The sequence below is a fragment of the Labrus mixtus genome, chromosome 9 (assembly GCF_963584025.1).
Source record: "Labrus mixtus chromosome 9, fLabMix1.1, whole genome shotgun sequence".
NCBI classification, from domain to species: Eukaryota; Metazoa; Chordata; class Actinopteri; order Labriformes; family Labridae; genus Labrus; species Labrus mixtus.
In genome coordinates, this window is record NC_083620.1 from 20,774,698 (window position 1) to 20,791,215 (window position 16,518).

Consider the following 16,518-nt stretch of genomic DNA (forward strand, 5'->3'; position numbering starts at 1 on the left):
AATCATGACAGTCATGTGAAACATAAAGAGGAAGTGCACACGTGCGTTTTCATCTTTTATTAATCATCACACACCCAGAGATGCAAATAATCCAATACTGCCCCAATAAGTTACATTTAAATAAAAGACAGTATTGAGATACTTTCTTCCAAATGATACATTAACAAACCTATAAGGTTACAAAGATGTTTTCATCGTAATGGCTTCTGCATACAGTGCAATATGAATGTATTCAAGCTATTGCATTTAGAGTCTTTGTCTCAAACTATAATTGGACAGCAAATGCACACGGAATATACTGTTCCAAATAAGAGTCTCAAAAAAATGATTCAGAGCTATAGTAACAGAAAGAAATCTTAGCTCATGAGCAAAGAAAAACCACCGACAATAAAACTCTCCCAAACATTTCTCCAACTACATGACTGCAGAACACACAGAAGACATTCATCTGTGCTGCAACAGCCTTCAACACTGTTTTCACCAATGGACCTTCCTATTCAGTATTACAGTCTTTGCTACCTTCATTCCATGAACTCCTCAATTAAAGAGCATTCAAACTACACTGAAGAAAAGTGCTTCAACATAAATTAAATTGGTCATGTCATTATTTTCCTGAAGTGCAGCAAACAGCCTTAGGAGTGATTTTGAAGTCCCGTGTCTAGGGGTAAAACAGCATCATCTGTTTTCACATATACCAAACACACCCACTCTGATTAAAAACTAAAATTGCCTTTAACTGATTTTTTTTAATTTTTTTTTTTAAAACTGGACATCCTATGAAACCCGTCAGAGAAGATGAACTAACGGATGAAAATGTTCCTATATTATCATTAGATTCATGTAACAATGTCTTCAAGCAATGTTCATTAACTACTACTGTAAATATTACAGGATTAATGTTTTCCTATTGAATCCAAAAGAATTGATACCTGCCACTCTATAGAAAAATAAAATCACTTCTGTACATCCAGCTTACGCCTGGATTGAGAGGTCTGGCATAAAAACAAGACTACGATATCCTTACGCGGAACTGGAGGACTTCATGACTCATTGATTATTAGCGGAACATGTCCATGCAACTCACACACTCTCCTTCACACACACACGCTAACTGGCATGCACAACTGCCTCACCCGCACATCTCTTTCTTTCCGGATATTTCTCAGAAGGACGGGGGTGGGGGTGGGGGTGGGTAGACATTAATACAGCACAAATCACGATCAGTGATGTAGGGGATAATTTAGGGTGGGGGAAGTTAAGTTTTGCACAACTCAGATTTCTCAGCTTCCTTTGTAAAAAAAAAAAAAATCGGATTTTTGAGTGAAATGTTATTCAATGTGACTCGTGTGCCGCTTTAAGTCTCCACTTCATCTGGAGACGTTTTAACACAGTTAACAAAAATCTTCTGTGAAGGGTTAAATATACAACAGAAGGATGTTTAAAAAAAATCACATCAAACCATTTACCCTGTCTGCACAAACGTTACAACAACTCCCAAGGATGAAGTACTGAGGTGCTGACGACGATGCGTTAGGAGAGTTTGGGAGGGGGAGTCTTAGTTTCTGCTGTTTCGTATTTAAAGGAGCCAGTTCAGGTGGTCTGGGCATCGTGTCAGGGTGCCTCCTGGATGCCAAACTGTGTAAAATTTAGAGCACAGTGGGAACAGGGAGGAGGGGGGGGGGGGATTATATTTCCCAAATAGCCTGGGAACACAAAATGACTTGGCTGAGTCAACACGTCTTCTCCTAAAACTGTAACAGAAGAAGAAAGTGAGGGGTTTACCAAAGATGCTGCACCGGGTCCTTGACTTAATGACTACGACAATATGCAGGGAGTGAGCCGTGCCTCTTGGACATTTTGAGGAATTGCATCTTTGCTGTCTTACAGAAAGTTTAATTAGAAGATCGAGAAGACCAACCGAATGTTTGTCCATCAACATTAAAGCTGTAGCCATGTTGTTGCTAGTTCTGCTTTATTCCCCTGTTAAATTGAATAGCACCAATACACCAAGTCAAATTCCTCGTATGTGTAAATGTACTTGGCTATAAACCCCCGATTCTGATTCTGATGAGACCATTAGCTTAGCACAAGGACTGGAAGCAAGGAGAAAGAGCTACAAGATCACCAAGAGACAAAAAAGAAATACTGTTTGAACTCCTTTTTGTAACAAATCGAAAAAATAAAATCGAATGTAGTCATTGCTAAGTTGTAATGGTTTGGGCTGTTTATTTTTATTTTTTTTACCTATGTGAAGAGCTTGGCTAATAGTTTCTTTCTTATCCAAGCCTTTCACATGGAGGCCAAGCTAAGCTAAGCTAAGCGGCTACAGCTTCATATTGATGATAAAAACACAAGAGAGGTCATTCATCTTCTTCGCTTCAGAAGTTTCAGACTATGGTTCACAAATGTTATGTGTCATTTTAGGGCCTTCAGGACAATGCATGGATGGAATAGAGATGTCTGGAGTGAAAATAGGATCCATATTGGATGCCTGTTGTATGTGCACATGGACAGCCAAGGGAGAAGGAGGAGGGTGGAGTAAAGCCTCTTCAGGATTTTTTTTTTTGTTAGAGTAGAGCTCTTCACGTCAACCAGCAAACACTTGCGGTTGTAATGGTGGCGGCAGGAGCTCGTTCTCCACATTATCTGCGTCGATTGCCGACGATGCCGCGGACGTCGTCCCGCTAGGAGCGGCTGCAGCCGGGTCTTTTGTCTCTGCAGGGAAGCTCTCAAGGACGCTCTGCACCTTCTGCTCCACTTCGTCCGTCCAGTCGATGAGATCGCTCTCCATCTGGCGAGCCTTCTCCATGACCCGCTCCTGCCGCTCCCCGAGCCCCGTCAGCAGGTCGAGCCGCGTGTGGACCTGACTGAGAGCCGCGCTGCCCGGGGAGCAGGAAGACGCCCCGGAGGCCTGGGGCCAGTTAGGGGATGCCTGGCCCGACATGTAGAGCTCGAACTCCTCTGAGCTTAGGTTCAAAGACTGACCGTCTAGCTTCTCAATGAAGGCCACAGCACAGCACTGGTGAGAGGGGATACAGAGGGTTATTAATACAGAGCACACACACACATCTTTATATTACTGGACAGTTACAAGTCAGGAGAAACAATAAACATGTGGAAAGGGAAGTTGGATGATTGCTTCTTAAACACATTCATAGATTTAAAACTTTAAACAAAGAGGTGGTCTATACAAATGACCCATCAACAGATTATTTTTATTAAATCATTTGTCCACCCATTTTTACAACATTTACATATAAATGAAGTAAAAGTGGGACCACGGGTTATGGCACATACCATTTGTGTTAGGGGACATTAACTGCTTGTTAATTTCCATATCTATCCCCTCTCATCTCTTTATCGTGTCACATCTTCAAACATCCTCCAAAAATGTATCTAACCTAATTATCTACCAATGTTTTGAAGTGTCAAGACTTTTGACATTCAGACTCATTCTGTTTTCAAGCTTTCTTTTACCCCTATCTTAAGCGAACAGATACAAACACATCAGTCCTGCAAGAAGGATACATAGTTCAGTTTTTCTTCAAACTGTTTGGATGATTTTGGAGGCTCTTGTTTGTGTTTTTGGCTGAACTGAATTGAATATGCAGAGATGTAGAACGCCTCTCATTTCAACACAGCAACACGACACATGCAATATGAAGTAATATCGACCAATCAGACACAAACACAACAAACCACATGAATGCAAACACTCGTGTTCTAACTGTCTCACCAGATTGGTGAAGTAGTAACCATCCTCTCCAGTCATCAGCCTGCTGGGGTTGCTGAAGCGGGTGATGTACTGGATGTTGGACTGCAGCCGCGGTGGATTTGCTTTCAGCACAATGTAGATGAGCGTGGGGAGGAAGTCATCGGCAGACGCGGCCTCTTTCTTGCTGACTTTGATGGCGTTGAAGATGTGCTTGCTGCAACGGGTGATGCAGGCCAGCTTTTCCTTGGGCACACGCTTTGAATCCATTTCAATCACATCTTAAAAAAGGACGCAGCGAATCAGGGGGGGGGGGGAACAAAGTGTTTGTTTGAAAATCTGACCTGATCTCAACCACCAAGATAATAAGACGATGCCCAACTATGGCCTTGAGAAAATTAGACCTAATGACACTCACCTGTGATGGCTTTGACTACACTATCAGACACCTCCGGGATCTCCTCTTCTACAGGAACACAGAGCATCTCAATGGTGACCCAATGCAAGGCTCTGCAACAGAACACAAAAAGAAACCGTCCTGCATATCATTATGTGTACGTCATTGTTTTTATTGCACTCAGAGGGAATGTAGAGAAATCAATAAAAGGCTTTTGGGTCAACTTTTATTTGCTAACCGGATTCTCTTTTGAATGGCCAGGTCTTTCTTCTCATCGTCTGTGGTCTCAGGACAGAAGACTTCCTTGTAAAGACGAGTCATCATGTACTTCTCTACCTCATCCATAACGCTCTCTACGTGATCTGAAGAACCTAGGACAGACATGCAAACAACAGAGACGTTCTCGGGGTTTTATGCTCTGTACAACATCTGGAATATTCATTATTTATAGCAGAGTCCTCTCATGAGGAGACATTAAGCAGTACCTTTGAACTGGGTCTGGAGGCGATCAGAGAGGTTCTGGTAGAAGTCCTGCACACACTCTGACAGCTCATCAGCACCCATGTCCTGAAAAAAGGAAAGGGAGGAATCGAGTAGGACCCTAATTATTTGTGTTATGGCTTACACATACAAAAATAGTACAGAGTAGACACAGCTACATACAGATGTATTAAGCATGAACTAGACAATGATTATTTATTTTGTCGTCATTTTGGAAGAAAAAAAAAATTAATAAAAAAAATTCATGAATGAAAGAGAACATTTTCAAAATATGTGTTTTCCTTTGAGTGGGGTAAAGATGTGTGACAGTCAGATATCAGTGGCCACAGAACAAAACTTTAAGGTGTTAGAAAATAACTGCAAAGTCGTAAACAAATCACAGCAGGTGGTTATGAAATGGTGCAACGTGTGAACATTGACGGACAGTAGTCATGTGTCGCGGTTTTAATTCATTGGAATTCATCAGTATTACTAAAAGTTCACATCAAGTGGAAACGCAATCTTGAAGACAGAATGACCATGAGGACACAATTTGTTAAAGGGATGTCTGGACAACTATTAAACTGTTCTTGCAATCTCATTTCTATCCACTTTGGCTCACCCGCTTATAGACCATGCTCTCCGTAAAGGCCCGGCACTGTTTGAAGATCTCCCTGCCAGACTTGAGAGGCTTGAGGAAATCAATGAACTCTCGGGTCGCATGGTCGCTGTCAACGGAGGAATGGCGGCCCGTAGAGGAGCTGGGGCTTGGGCTGGACTGTGCGTCGAAAGGAGAGTCTGGCGGAAGACATTGAATGATGCTTGGGCCTACAAAAACAGCTTGGACTGACAATCGCTGGTAACCTCATATTTTCAAGTTACAAAACTAGGAAGTGGTTTATAAATACAGATTATTCGGCAAAAGTTTCAATGACTCACTCTGGTTTTGTTTCTCTATATTTTTTTCCAGTAAAACATGCCAACAGCACCAGAGGCAGGCAGAAAAGTTGATCAATTCAGCATAAACATTTCAATAAACTACTGCCGTGACTTGATAACATCAGATGTATCTATTAACTAACGAACAATACTCTAAAAATAATGACTGAATACTGTGCAGTTTAATGTGTGTAATACTAAAGTACCCTTTTTCGGTGGTGTTTTTGTAGAAGGACTAAAAAACTTTGTGACGGTATGGACTTTGCTCGACTTCTCCTTAGTTTTTCTTTCCTCGAACTTGCTGAAGGGCGTGATGGTCGACTGTGATTGGGGCTTCTGATGCCTGCTTGCATAAGCTTCCTCTTCCTCTCTCTGCAGCCTGGAAGGGAAATTACATTTTAATATCTGTAAGATGGACACTACAGCGTGACAACATACTGAGGAGTAAAAAAACAAAAAGGACAGGGATTGCAACACATGAGAGACTAACTTTTCAGCGAGTGCCCAGTCTTCTTGAATCTGTTTTTGCTTCTCTCGCTGGTTTTCTTCTCGCCAGCACTTCGAGCAGAGGCCCTGCCAAGCTGTGTTGCCATAGAAGCCACATCCTTTCGTGCAGAGCAGCTCTGATTGGTCCAGGTGGATGCCGCGCCGCTGGCTCGTCATCCTTCAACCAAAGTTAGCGAGACTGGAAAGAGTGAGTAGAGTTTAACGCGTGAAAAAGAGAAACCCCTCTGCTGCTCCGCCCTTTAAATCTCATATTTCAGATCAAAACTTCGTCGACTATTCAATCCAAATATCTCCACATTTCGCTTAACAGACAGAACTAATCCGGACAGAGTAATGTAAAACAACAAAGTCTAAAATATCAAAGCTAATCAAAGCCTCTCCTGCTTTTTTTAAAAATGTATCTTCTGTGAGCAATCTCCAACTTTGACCTTTCTATTTGTGAGCTAATATCAAGAAGCTGCTTCTCACAGTACTCAAGTGATGTTACCTCTGAAACACACTGAGGTATAAACTGTAACAAACACGTCCTGTCACTCTGCTTATATAGGTGTAACGTTTGAAAAGGTCCGTAACTTTTAGTAACAGCGTATCATACTAAAAAAATGCGAAATACACCAGCTAGTCTGAAGCTATCTACCACTGTTTACTTCAGCTAATCTCAGAGCTAGGTAACCTTAGCTGACCATCTTAGTAGCTCATTTAAAAAAACGATGATCGAGGCTGGATGCGTTTTTTTTTTTTTTTACGTAAACACACTGTCTCATGTCGCAGAGTGAAATAACGTAAAATAACCTTATCGTCGCCACAACTCCAGCCTGCTGTTGATGGATGTTTACACTAGCCAAGCATCCAGCTAGTTTTCTTCTACGGCCATTTTGTCTTGTCTGTTGTTTCTTCTTCGTTGGAATTAAAATACGTCACCAAATAGATGAACTACGGTGTAGCGCCATCTAGTGCTATGATAGGATAGGATAATACTTTATTGATCCCCAGAGGGGAAATTCGGGCGTTACAGCAGCACAGACAAGAAAGCTCAAAAATACACATTTAACAGAATAGATAAGATAAATAAAATAAAAATAAAAATAAAAATAAAAATAAAAATAAAAATAAAAATAAAAATAAAAATAAAAATAAAAATAAAAATAAAAATAAAAATAAAATAAAAATAAAAATAAAAATAAAAATAAATTAATTAAAAAATAAATTAATAAATAAAATAAATAAATAAATAAATAAAATAAAAACAGGGGCTATATACAGTACAAAATTAATGATGAAGTTAACTGGGGGGAATTGAGAATTGAGACAATATTTGCAGAGAATGACAAGATAAAGTGACAAGTGATTAAAGTGACTTGGTATGATAAATAGCAGCAAGTAATGTAAACAGCAGAGAAGAGAGGCAGCGTTGTACCACAGTAATGCAGAGATGTAGGTGAAATGCAAAAGTTCATATTCCTAAGAGATGTGGGGGAAATCATTTTCACAAGACTTACTCTTCTACTAATCAAAATTAGCCTCCTTGCCAATTTCTGTGAGGCTATCTGACTTCTTATGTAGGCTATTTTTCTGATATGTGTTCACCTATAGCTCAAAGTCAACATCACTCTTCAGAAACACCATTAGCTCGTAATACTAATCTAAAAAAAACTAAAAACTAAAAACAAAAACAAACAGGAAGACAGATATCAGCTCAGAAGTGGGTCCAAAGTTGTTTTTTTATTGGCCACAGTACATTAAGTGTAAATGTAAAACTTTGCCAGAGGGTGAGGTCAGAGTAAAGGTCCTGGGAAGGGTTTACTACGTTGAGATGATCAGTATTAAGATATCAGCCTCTTCTCATATTTTATGTGTGCGTCGTAATCAGAATCAGAGGGCAACAAGAAGGTAAAGGAAGGGATATGAAATGCACCATGTAAACTGAGTGTTTATTTGAAGAAATAAGTCTAAAGAAAAATGATTTATCTAATACTAGATTACTGGGAACCATATATGGCTGTGGAAAATATTACACACATTTTTTTTTATAAAGATTTTCACTGCACCCAGTGTTATTCTGTGGATGTATTTAGGATGTTTAAGCTTTCATGCAGATAATAACCATTGCTCAATTGAATTCCCAGATTCATTCATATTCTACCAACCAGCGTGATCATCTTCATCTTCCTTTTTATAAAAATAAACACGGTTGAGTTTTCCCTCAGATATCTTGGGGGTAAAAATATGGAATTCTAAAAGAAACGTAAACAGCTCATCGTATACTGTGATTTTTTAAAAGGAAACTGTCTTCACATTTAATCCACAAGGTCTAACTTTTGCATATCTATATCTATATATCTATATCTATATATAGTCTATATAAATATATATATTTTCCCATTAACTTACTCATGCACACCTATTTCATTGATTAGCTGATAGTGGGTTAAATTTTCACTCTTTTTATTGTATGTGTGTAAGTGTGTGTGTATGTATACGTGTATATTTAATTTTGTTCCGAAATTGTGTCATTCTAGTTGCTTAGTTGTTTTATTTGTCTCTTAAGAGGTGAGGTCTCTTGTATAAGCCAGTTGGCTTCTTGACCTCTCCTGACACACCTTCATATTTTTTTGTTATCCTATTTGATGTATTCTTATATGTGTCTGCTAAACAAATAAATAACTAGTTGTCAACATTATTCTAAAGTTGTAGCTGGTCGAGGACGAGCTATTGAAATATAGGCCTTTAAACTAACTCCATAGTTGAATCCATTATTTTTTCAATCCCCTGCTTATAATGTTTAACAGTCTGAGGAAGACACAAAACACCTCAGTCGTTAATAATAGGTTACGTCACATTTGTTCCTCGCTTTATGCCCGCACCTTTAGGGGCGGACACTTTCAGATGTGTTTGATGACGTAGTACAGAGGCCACTGAGCCAGATGTTTCCGTGTTGTTTGGAGAAACTTAGGATTTCTTTTTTTTTTTATTTTAGCATGTTGCTAGGATGCAACAGGTAGGCTAACAACAACCAACGAGAAGTAGAGTACTCGAGGACAACGTGCACAAGAAAGACTTTACACGAGGAGTTTTTGAAAGAATCTCAACTCGTTGTAATTTTGTTAAGAAACGATTTGGTGACACGAGGATTTCGAGTGATGGCAGGTGAGACGCTCTATGGACTTAAATGCACTTAAGCAGCCAAACAGAACTTGGAAATTGCGAAGTCAATTTACTAAAGGTACAGCAAGCATGAGAGTGATCTATGGGAACATGATGACAGTAAAGAAGGACAGATTTCACTTTTATTTGTCCCCTCTTTCACCAGTCTTCTGCAGCCAAACAATCTAATGACTTAAACAAAATAGTTCAAAATGAAGGGCGTAACCATGTTCCGCACACTGCTGGGAAACATTAAGTAACTGTAACTATAACTCAGGACAAAGGCAAGAAAGAAACAAACTGCAGAATTTAAAAATAGCATAATCAGTTTCTGAAACTAGTGTTCACACATATTTGTTACATGGGCTTCCTGTTACATCCTGTAGGTATGATTTAGCTCACTTTCTTTTCTTCTGTAATGGTTTCAACCTGACTCTTCCACCTACACTTTAAGTCTCATTTCTAAAGAAAAGATCAAATGGATTTGCGAATTTAATAACAATGAACTCATGGTTTGCAACTTTCGCCCTCATCTTTAGATTACTTGGGCAACTTAATAATTATAAATCAAATATGAGTCAGTCAGTATTAATACTTTGTTCGCCTGACAGTAAAAAAACAGTAATTTGTTTGGTGATTTAAAAAAAAAGAAAGATGAATCAACAATCAAACAGTGAGTTGTTGCTATCATCTCTGAGACAAGCTCACAACATGAAACCCCGAGTTGAGTATGAATTTATTTTTGACCTGATATCTGTACATATTAAGATTATCGATGGGAGTTTGTTGCTCAAGAGAAGCTAGAGTATTACTTTATTTTCACAATGTCTCCAATCACCTTATTTTGAAAGGTATAAATTCCATGTTTCATTTTTTTTCACCTAGATAAGGAGCTCGCCCGCGTGAGGGCCAAGTTTGTGGATAAGGCCACCAAAGAACTGATAAATCAGCTCCTGGACGACATTTTGGAGGATGAAATCCTGAACGATGGGGAGAAAGACTCGATCCTGGAGGAGAACGTGAGCAGAGCAGACAAGGCACGCTGTCTCATCGACACCATGAAGAAGAAAGGAGACGCAGCCAGCAGGAAGATGATCACTCACCTACAACGCAGAGACCCTGCACTCTACTCTGAACTGGGTTTTTAACCAGGTGAGCCGGCGTATTACATCAAGCAGGCCAACAAGTGAGAATGCATGCCCCACGTCAACAGAATGCAGACTGTGCTTCAGTGACGCTGAACATGTTCCTGCTTTTGTTGAAGTCTGGCCTTACATCTGTCACTTCTTTGTGTCACTCCCTCGCCAGCTGTTGTTCCCTGCATGGGAATGCATATTAAAGCAAACATTACCACACTATAACAGGGGTGAATAGTATATTGGTCAGGGACTATTTCCTGCTGTGGATTAATATTTCAAGAAGCAGGATGGTACGTGTAGTTTGACTCAAAATAAACAGAAGAGAATGTTCATTGAATTAAGAGAAAAAACAAGAATACAGTCCAACAGTTTGGATCATTGATGTTTTGTTTTTAAAAATTGTTTTTGGTCAACAACGGAGTCAACTTTAGACTTATTGTTGGTACTGATCTTTAAATGGCTTCTGTTCAAAATTAGAAAAACAGACACTTGCATACCCAGATGAAATACTTCATTTTAAACAATATACTGATTTGTGTGTTTTGACGTTTTTGGGCACAGGGTCTCAAGAGAAGCACAACTCATCGCTCTTCAATGCCTCCTGCAGGTGCACCATGGACGGAGGAGATCGGACGTGTTCATCACATTTTATCATGCTGTATTTAAAGCCATGGAAGATAATGGAACCTGTTTACTTTTACTATTAATGCATGACACCTATGTTTCTCCACTAGAGGTGAATTTACAAACTTGGACTCTTTGACTGTCTGAATCCCAATGCATGCTTTATATATTAATGCATTTTCCTTTTATTAATTTTAACTCAGGGGGTGGTGGGGATGGAAATTTGGGGCTCATTTGTTCATTTTTATGATGTGATGATATATTCACTCAAAATAAAGTCTGTTTTCATCCTACTTATTTGATTGAAATAGCCCATTTCTATGATCTATGATGAAACTGTTAACACTTCTGATGTTAATGTGTGACCTGTGTAATATCAGTCTTTTCCAGAGAGAGAAGTAGTAGTACTGTAGCCCTACATGACTTCTTCAGTTTACACTTACAGTGGTGACGCATATGTTGAGTATTTGTACAGACAATAGGTTTCGTCTCTCCCTTAGACAACACCGAGGCTGCACGCAGACTTCTCTATCAACAACTCAGATACGAGAGATGAGAAATGGCTGGTAAGAATTCAGACGACTGTATTGCGATACAGCTTGTAAAGGATAGGAGCTATGAGTAGTGTCTTACAAAGTCTATCAGAAGTCTGCTTTTTAAAAAAAAAAATGTGTATGTGAGTGTGCGTTAGAGAGCCACAGGTTACTTTCACTTTGTTTGTGCCGGCGGGTTTCCGCGCTGCTTTCCCCCCCCTTTTTTTTTCATGTTGAGCATTAAAGCAAAAAGAAGGGGCAGATCTGTCTAAATTATTATTGTAAAGTAAAAACCGAGGTTAATTGACGCGCATTCACTTAAATGTCGTTCGTCTTTTGAAAGGTGTGCGCAGAACACGTCGGCAAACGTTAATAATTAAACGTCGTTTTATGGAGCTGAAATGTAGTGTGCAGTTCAGCTCATAAAGATGAAGCTTGTGATTTCTTCTAACTTAAAAATATGTTTAAGATTGAAACAGACAAACACATATTGACGTTTTTTTTTTTTTTTTTTGACATAAAGGAAGGGCATAAACTATAAACCACTGCCAACTCTCCGCCCCCGCCACGAAACATAATGAGAAACATCTTACAGGATGTCCGATCTATCTAGGCCTGAATCCTTTTCTAACTAAGAACGACAACATAAAGCAACAGAGTCTAGCATTAAAAAAAGCTGGAACCAGGATTTCTTTTGACATTTTCTTTAAAAAATGACAGATATAAAGCTGGTTATCAAAATATAGGCAATTTTCGTTTAGCAGATTTAATAACCAAGCAGCTGCATCATATTTAATGTGCAATGTCGTATGTTTATAAAAGCATCTGCACCATTTTTAGTTAGGCTACATCTCATACGCAACTTTAGACTGCATGAATACACTAGATTTTCTTAAAACTACCTCCATCTATACCTTTTTAAAACTTTTATGGAAGTGTGTGTGTGTGTGTGTGTGTGTGTGTGTGCGCGCGTGTGCCTAAATGTGATGCATAATATTCTTTTTGTTTTTGAAGCACAGCAAATGTAGTACTCTGAAATAACAATAAAGACATTTCATCTATTTATTCTTGCAGCTGGCTACATACCAGACCATGCAGAAGTAAGGTCCAAAACAGATCTAATACAATAATTACAGAGTAGAATGGTTGAACTCATCATTGCTGATTATCAAGAATTAATGCTTTATGCATAATCTGTTTACTCCTGATTTCCTTATCATGTATATGCATCAGGTGTTTCAATCATCTTTTCCACCCTGTAAATTAGGGATCGACGGATATGCGATTTTTGGGTCTGAAACCGATATTGGGGAGGAAAAAAAATCCGATACCGATATATAGGCCAATATCTTTCTTGAAAAACGGCATGAAGGACTAGATCTATGTTCAACTTGTAGAGATAGATACTGTAGATATAGATATACACACTGATTGCTTGATCGCTCAAATGCAGATCAAACACTTATGGAAAAGATATATAACGAAGACAAGATGGTCGATCAACTGGAAAGTAACATGTACGCTTGACACTCTGGAGGGAGATAATGCTTGATGTAATCCATATAGTACTCTCTGCTGGTGACAGCCAGAAAGAGAACTAGTGTAATACAATACAACTCAAATAAACTGCTATGAAACAGGGGAATAAATGTAGTCACATCAGCGTATATCTGTGATGAAATGAGCTGATACGGATAGACACTGGAGAAGGTAATATTGGCCGATATTATCGGCTGGCTGATTTATCAGTAGGGCTCCACTGTTAAGCAACGAGGCTAAATAATGAAAAACACCATTTACCTGATTTGAAACACCACCCATTTCTTTATGGCCACCACAAACTAAACATTTAACACAAATTAGACACAAACAAAACATTCTCACCCTCAGGATTCATTACAGGAATGTTGTATTATCTCTCAATAACATTGCTGGGGAGAGGTTCCTCTCTGTTTCGCTTACGGTGTAACATTTTTGAGATACATCATTTTTAAAAGTTTGCCGTTGTTTTGTTAAGCGTCATGATTCTCATATGTTGTTCTTCCCTCTTCTAGATAAGGAGCTCGCCCGCGTGAGGACCAAGTTTGTGGATAAGGTCAGCAAAGAGGTGATAAATCAGCTCCTGGACGACATTTTGGAGGATGGTATCCTGAACGATGGGGAGAAAGACTCGCTCCTGGAGTTGAACGTGAGCAAAGCAGACAAGGCACGCTGTCTCATCGACACCGTGAAGAGGAAAGGAGACGCAGCCAGCAGGAAGATGATCACTCACCTTCAACGCAGGGATGCAACACTGTTCTCTGAAGTGGGTCTGTCCTGTGGTCCACCTGCTCAGCCAGGTGAAGCCTTTTTGTTCCTCTTTTGATTTAAAACCATATACTGCGACACCATCAATAAAATAACTGGCGTGTTTCAAATCAGAAGAAGTTTAATTATTTTTCAACTACACTTCTCTGTTGTTTCAGCAGCAGAGCCCAAGCAGGAGCAAGAATGGTCCACCTCACTTATCCCCTCCACTCAGGCCTTTTGGAGGGAGAAACAGAATGATACAAGTGTTAGTCATTCATATAAACTATATCAAATAATCACACTGTCTTGACTCATAGATTTACTCTCTAGTTAGTTGCCAGTAGTGAGACATTGGGTCAAATTCTGTTTAACTTTCTTCCCATAAATCCTTTCCCCCCCCAGATTTACAAAGTGACCAACGATTCCATTAAGAGTCGAGTAGCTCTGCTGATCACTAATATAAAGTTTACCAACGAGAAACTCAACAGGAACGGTGCTGTGAAAGACGAGGAGAACATGGAGAAACTGCTCATCTGTCTGGGATACGAGGTGGTGAAACGTACAAATCTCACAGGAAAGGTACTACAAAGACTTAAAAAGCATATTATTGTCTTGTTGACTTAGCGCTGTATTAACTCCCTTTTTTTATGTCCCCACAGCAAATCAATGATGCAGTTATTGAGTTCTCTAAACATCCGAAACTCAAAGGGACAGACAGCGTGTTGGTGGTTATCATGTCTCATGGGAAACTGGGCGCTGTCCTCGGTGTGGACTGGAAAGATGAGCCAGCTGGTGACGTGTTCCCCATCGACAACATTTACGAACACCTGGGCTCTGAGAAATGTCCGGTCCTGCTGAACAAACCTAAGATCATCATCATCCAGGCCTGCAGGGGAGGTGATCCTCTACTGTACCAAATAATAAGAGTCTAATAAGGTCTGGTTTGTTTATGTTGTATTAAAAATATGTTACATTTGTTTCAGAGGAGAAAGGATCAGTGCTGGTTAGAGATGCTGCAAGCTCAGCTTTGATGTGCGATGACCTCAGCAGCCTGGTGGCTGACAACATAGAAGAGGATAATTTGCGATATGTACACAAAGAAAAAGACTTAATTTCTTTTCTTTCTTGCACCCATGGTCAGTTCGCTTCAATCATCAATAAGCTGCATGGAGTAGAATAGTTACGTTGTGTGATGAAACCTTTAAATATTTGTTGTTCCTGTATGATATCTGCAGATACAGTCTCGTATAGAGATCCTGTTCGAGGATCTATTCTGATCCAGTATTTGATTGCGGTACTCAACACCTTTGCACACAAAGACGACATTGAGGAACTTTTCAGAAAAGTAAGTTTTGCAAGCATAAACTGTCCCTCCGAGTTTGAAATAGGCATGTCTAAAACTCCATCAAGTGCAAACATAAATCAGTCGTGGCACTAACAAACATTTATGATGATGCTCTTGTTTTAAGTCTGGATGTTTCATAATTTCTAACACTGTTTGTTCTCATGTCACAGGTGATGGAACGCTTTGAAGAATTTGCTATTCAGGCCAAAATGCAGATGCCAACCAAAGAGAGATGTAACCTAACAAAGCGCTTTTACTTTTTCCCAGGCATCTGAGATGCTCGAATGTTTGCTTGGACCGATCTTCTCAACCTTTCAAGAAATGTTTAAACACATGCCAGTCAATTTCATGAAATCCCTTTGGTTCTTTGTGATATCAATGTAATGTCAAACAACTTAATATCTGTCTCTTTACACACTTCTATACTTCCAAGTATGTTTGCACAAACATATAAAAGTAATTATCATTTTCTTTTTCTTTACAAATAGTAAAACTATGCAATCATTACTTTATTCATTTAAAGAAGTGGGGATTAATCATGCTAAGTCTATCACGAGCATTATGCAGCGCACTACAAGCCGCCTTTTGGAACTGTATTTTATACATAATTAAACATATCAAAACTGCCATTTTTACACCAAATAGGCATTTCCTCTAGAACTTTTTCTCTCCTTTGTATAATGATTTTTTACAGGTTATAAACACAAATAAAAAATAACTAGGCTGTGCCTCTTTTTCCAGGGACAGGATACATTCACAACTCCAGGTATTTTTGAAATAGTTATATTTTCTTAATTGTTGCATTTATCCATGCTAACATGACATATTAGCAGGACGGATTCCTTAATGTTTGGATGTCCAATAGGCCACACATTTAGACCATGATTTCAGTATACAATTATATAGATACTTTATGAAACCTTTGCAGGAAATTACCCTGTTACAGTAATGCGTACAGCGCAGTCTTTATTGCCAGTCCATAGAAGGAACATCATTGCTGTTTTCTCTTGCTATATTTTACCGTCACTTTGCCTATCACACTTGATTTAAGTGCTTTTCATTATGTGGATGAAGTAATCAAGTAGTTTCCCAAGTAGGGCGGCTACGGATCAGTTGGCTGAGTCGGTTGACTCTCAAACGGGAGGTCAGGGGTTAGATCCCCAGCTGCTGAAGCCAGGCGATGTATATTTCCAAATTGCTGAACAACAAGTAGGCTAACTTGCTTTTATAGGATTTTGAAAACACGACAAGCACATCATTACAACAAAGTGTTTATGACCCACTGTTGTGAGCAGGATCCTGACGGGAAAATAAACAGAATTTCCCGTCAATGGGCTCGCCGTCACAGAGAAATCCTGACTCTGTAAATGCACCAATGAAAAACAATGCGCAAACTCTGAATTTTGATT

At 39.2% G+C, this 16,518-nt stretch overlaps 2 protein-coding genes across 5 annotated transcripts; one reads left to right on the forward strand and one right to left on the reverse strand.

The window, feature by feature from the left end:
• Positions 1–42: 42 nt before the first annotated feature.
• rabgef1l (RAB guanine nucleotide exchange factor (GEF) 1, like) lies at positions 43–6,937 on the reverse strand. Of its 2 annotated transcripts, none has more exons than XM_061046812.1 (9): positions 6,828–6,937; positions 6,019–6,192; positions 5,735–5,907; positions 5,212–5,387; positions 4,595–4,676; positions 4,348–4,480; positions 4,131–4,222; positions 3,737–3,993; positions 43–3,019 (listed from the first exon to the last, which is right to left on the reverse strand). In XM_061046812.1, the coding sequence occupies exons 2-9, from the start codon at positions 6,189–6,191 to the stop codon at positions 2,588–2,590; spliced, it is 1,518 nt and encodes a 505-aa protein (XP_060902795.1). In that variant the 5' UTR covers position 6,192; positions 6,828–6,937; the 3' UTR covers positions 43–2,587. The 2 variants fall into 2 exon arrangements, with proteins under 2 accessions (XP_060902795.1, XP_060902796.1); XM_061046813.1 differs by having other exon boundaries at positions 6,019–6,213; positions 6,828–6,934.
• A 2,000-nt stretch (positions 6,938–8,937) lies between these two features.
• On the forward strand, positions 8,938–15,736 carry LOC132980599 (caspase-1-like). Of its 3 annotated transcripts, none has more exons than XM_061046815.1 (8): positions 8,938–9,182; positions 13,530–13,814; positions 13,941–14,029; positions 14,167–14,343; positions 14,424–14,661; positions 14,748–14,900; positions 15,000–15,109; positions 15,280–15,736. In XM_061046815.1, exons 1-8 carry the CDS (start codon positions 9,176–9,178, stop codon positions 15,382–15,384), a joined length of 1,164 nt encoding a protein of 387 aa, XP_060902798.1. In that variant the 5' UTR covers positions 8,938–9,175; the 3' UTR covers positions 15,385–15,736. The 3 variants fall into 3 exon arrangements, with proteins under 3 accessions (XP_060902798.1, XP_060902800.1, XP_060902799.1); XM_061046817.1 differs by having other exon boundaries at positions 13,944–14,029; XM_061046816.1 differs by lacking the exon at positions 8,938–9,182 and adding an exon at positions 11,422–11,508.
• Positions 15,737–16,518: the final 782 nt, after the last annotated feature.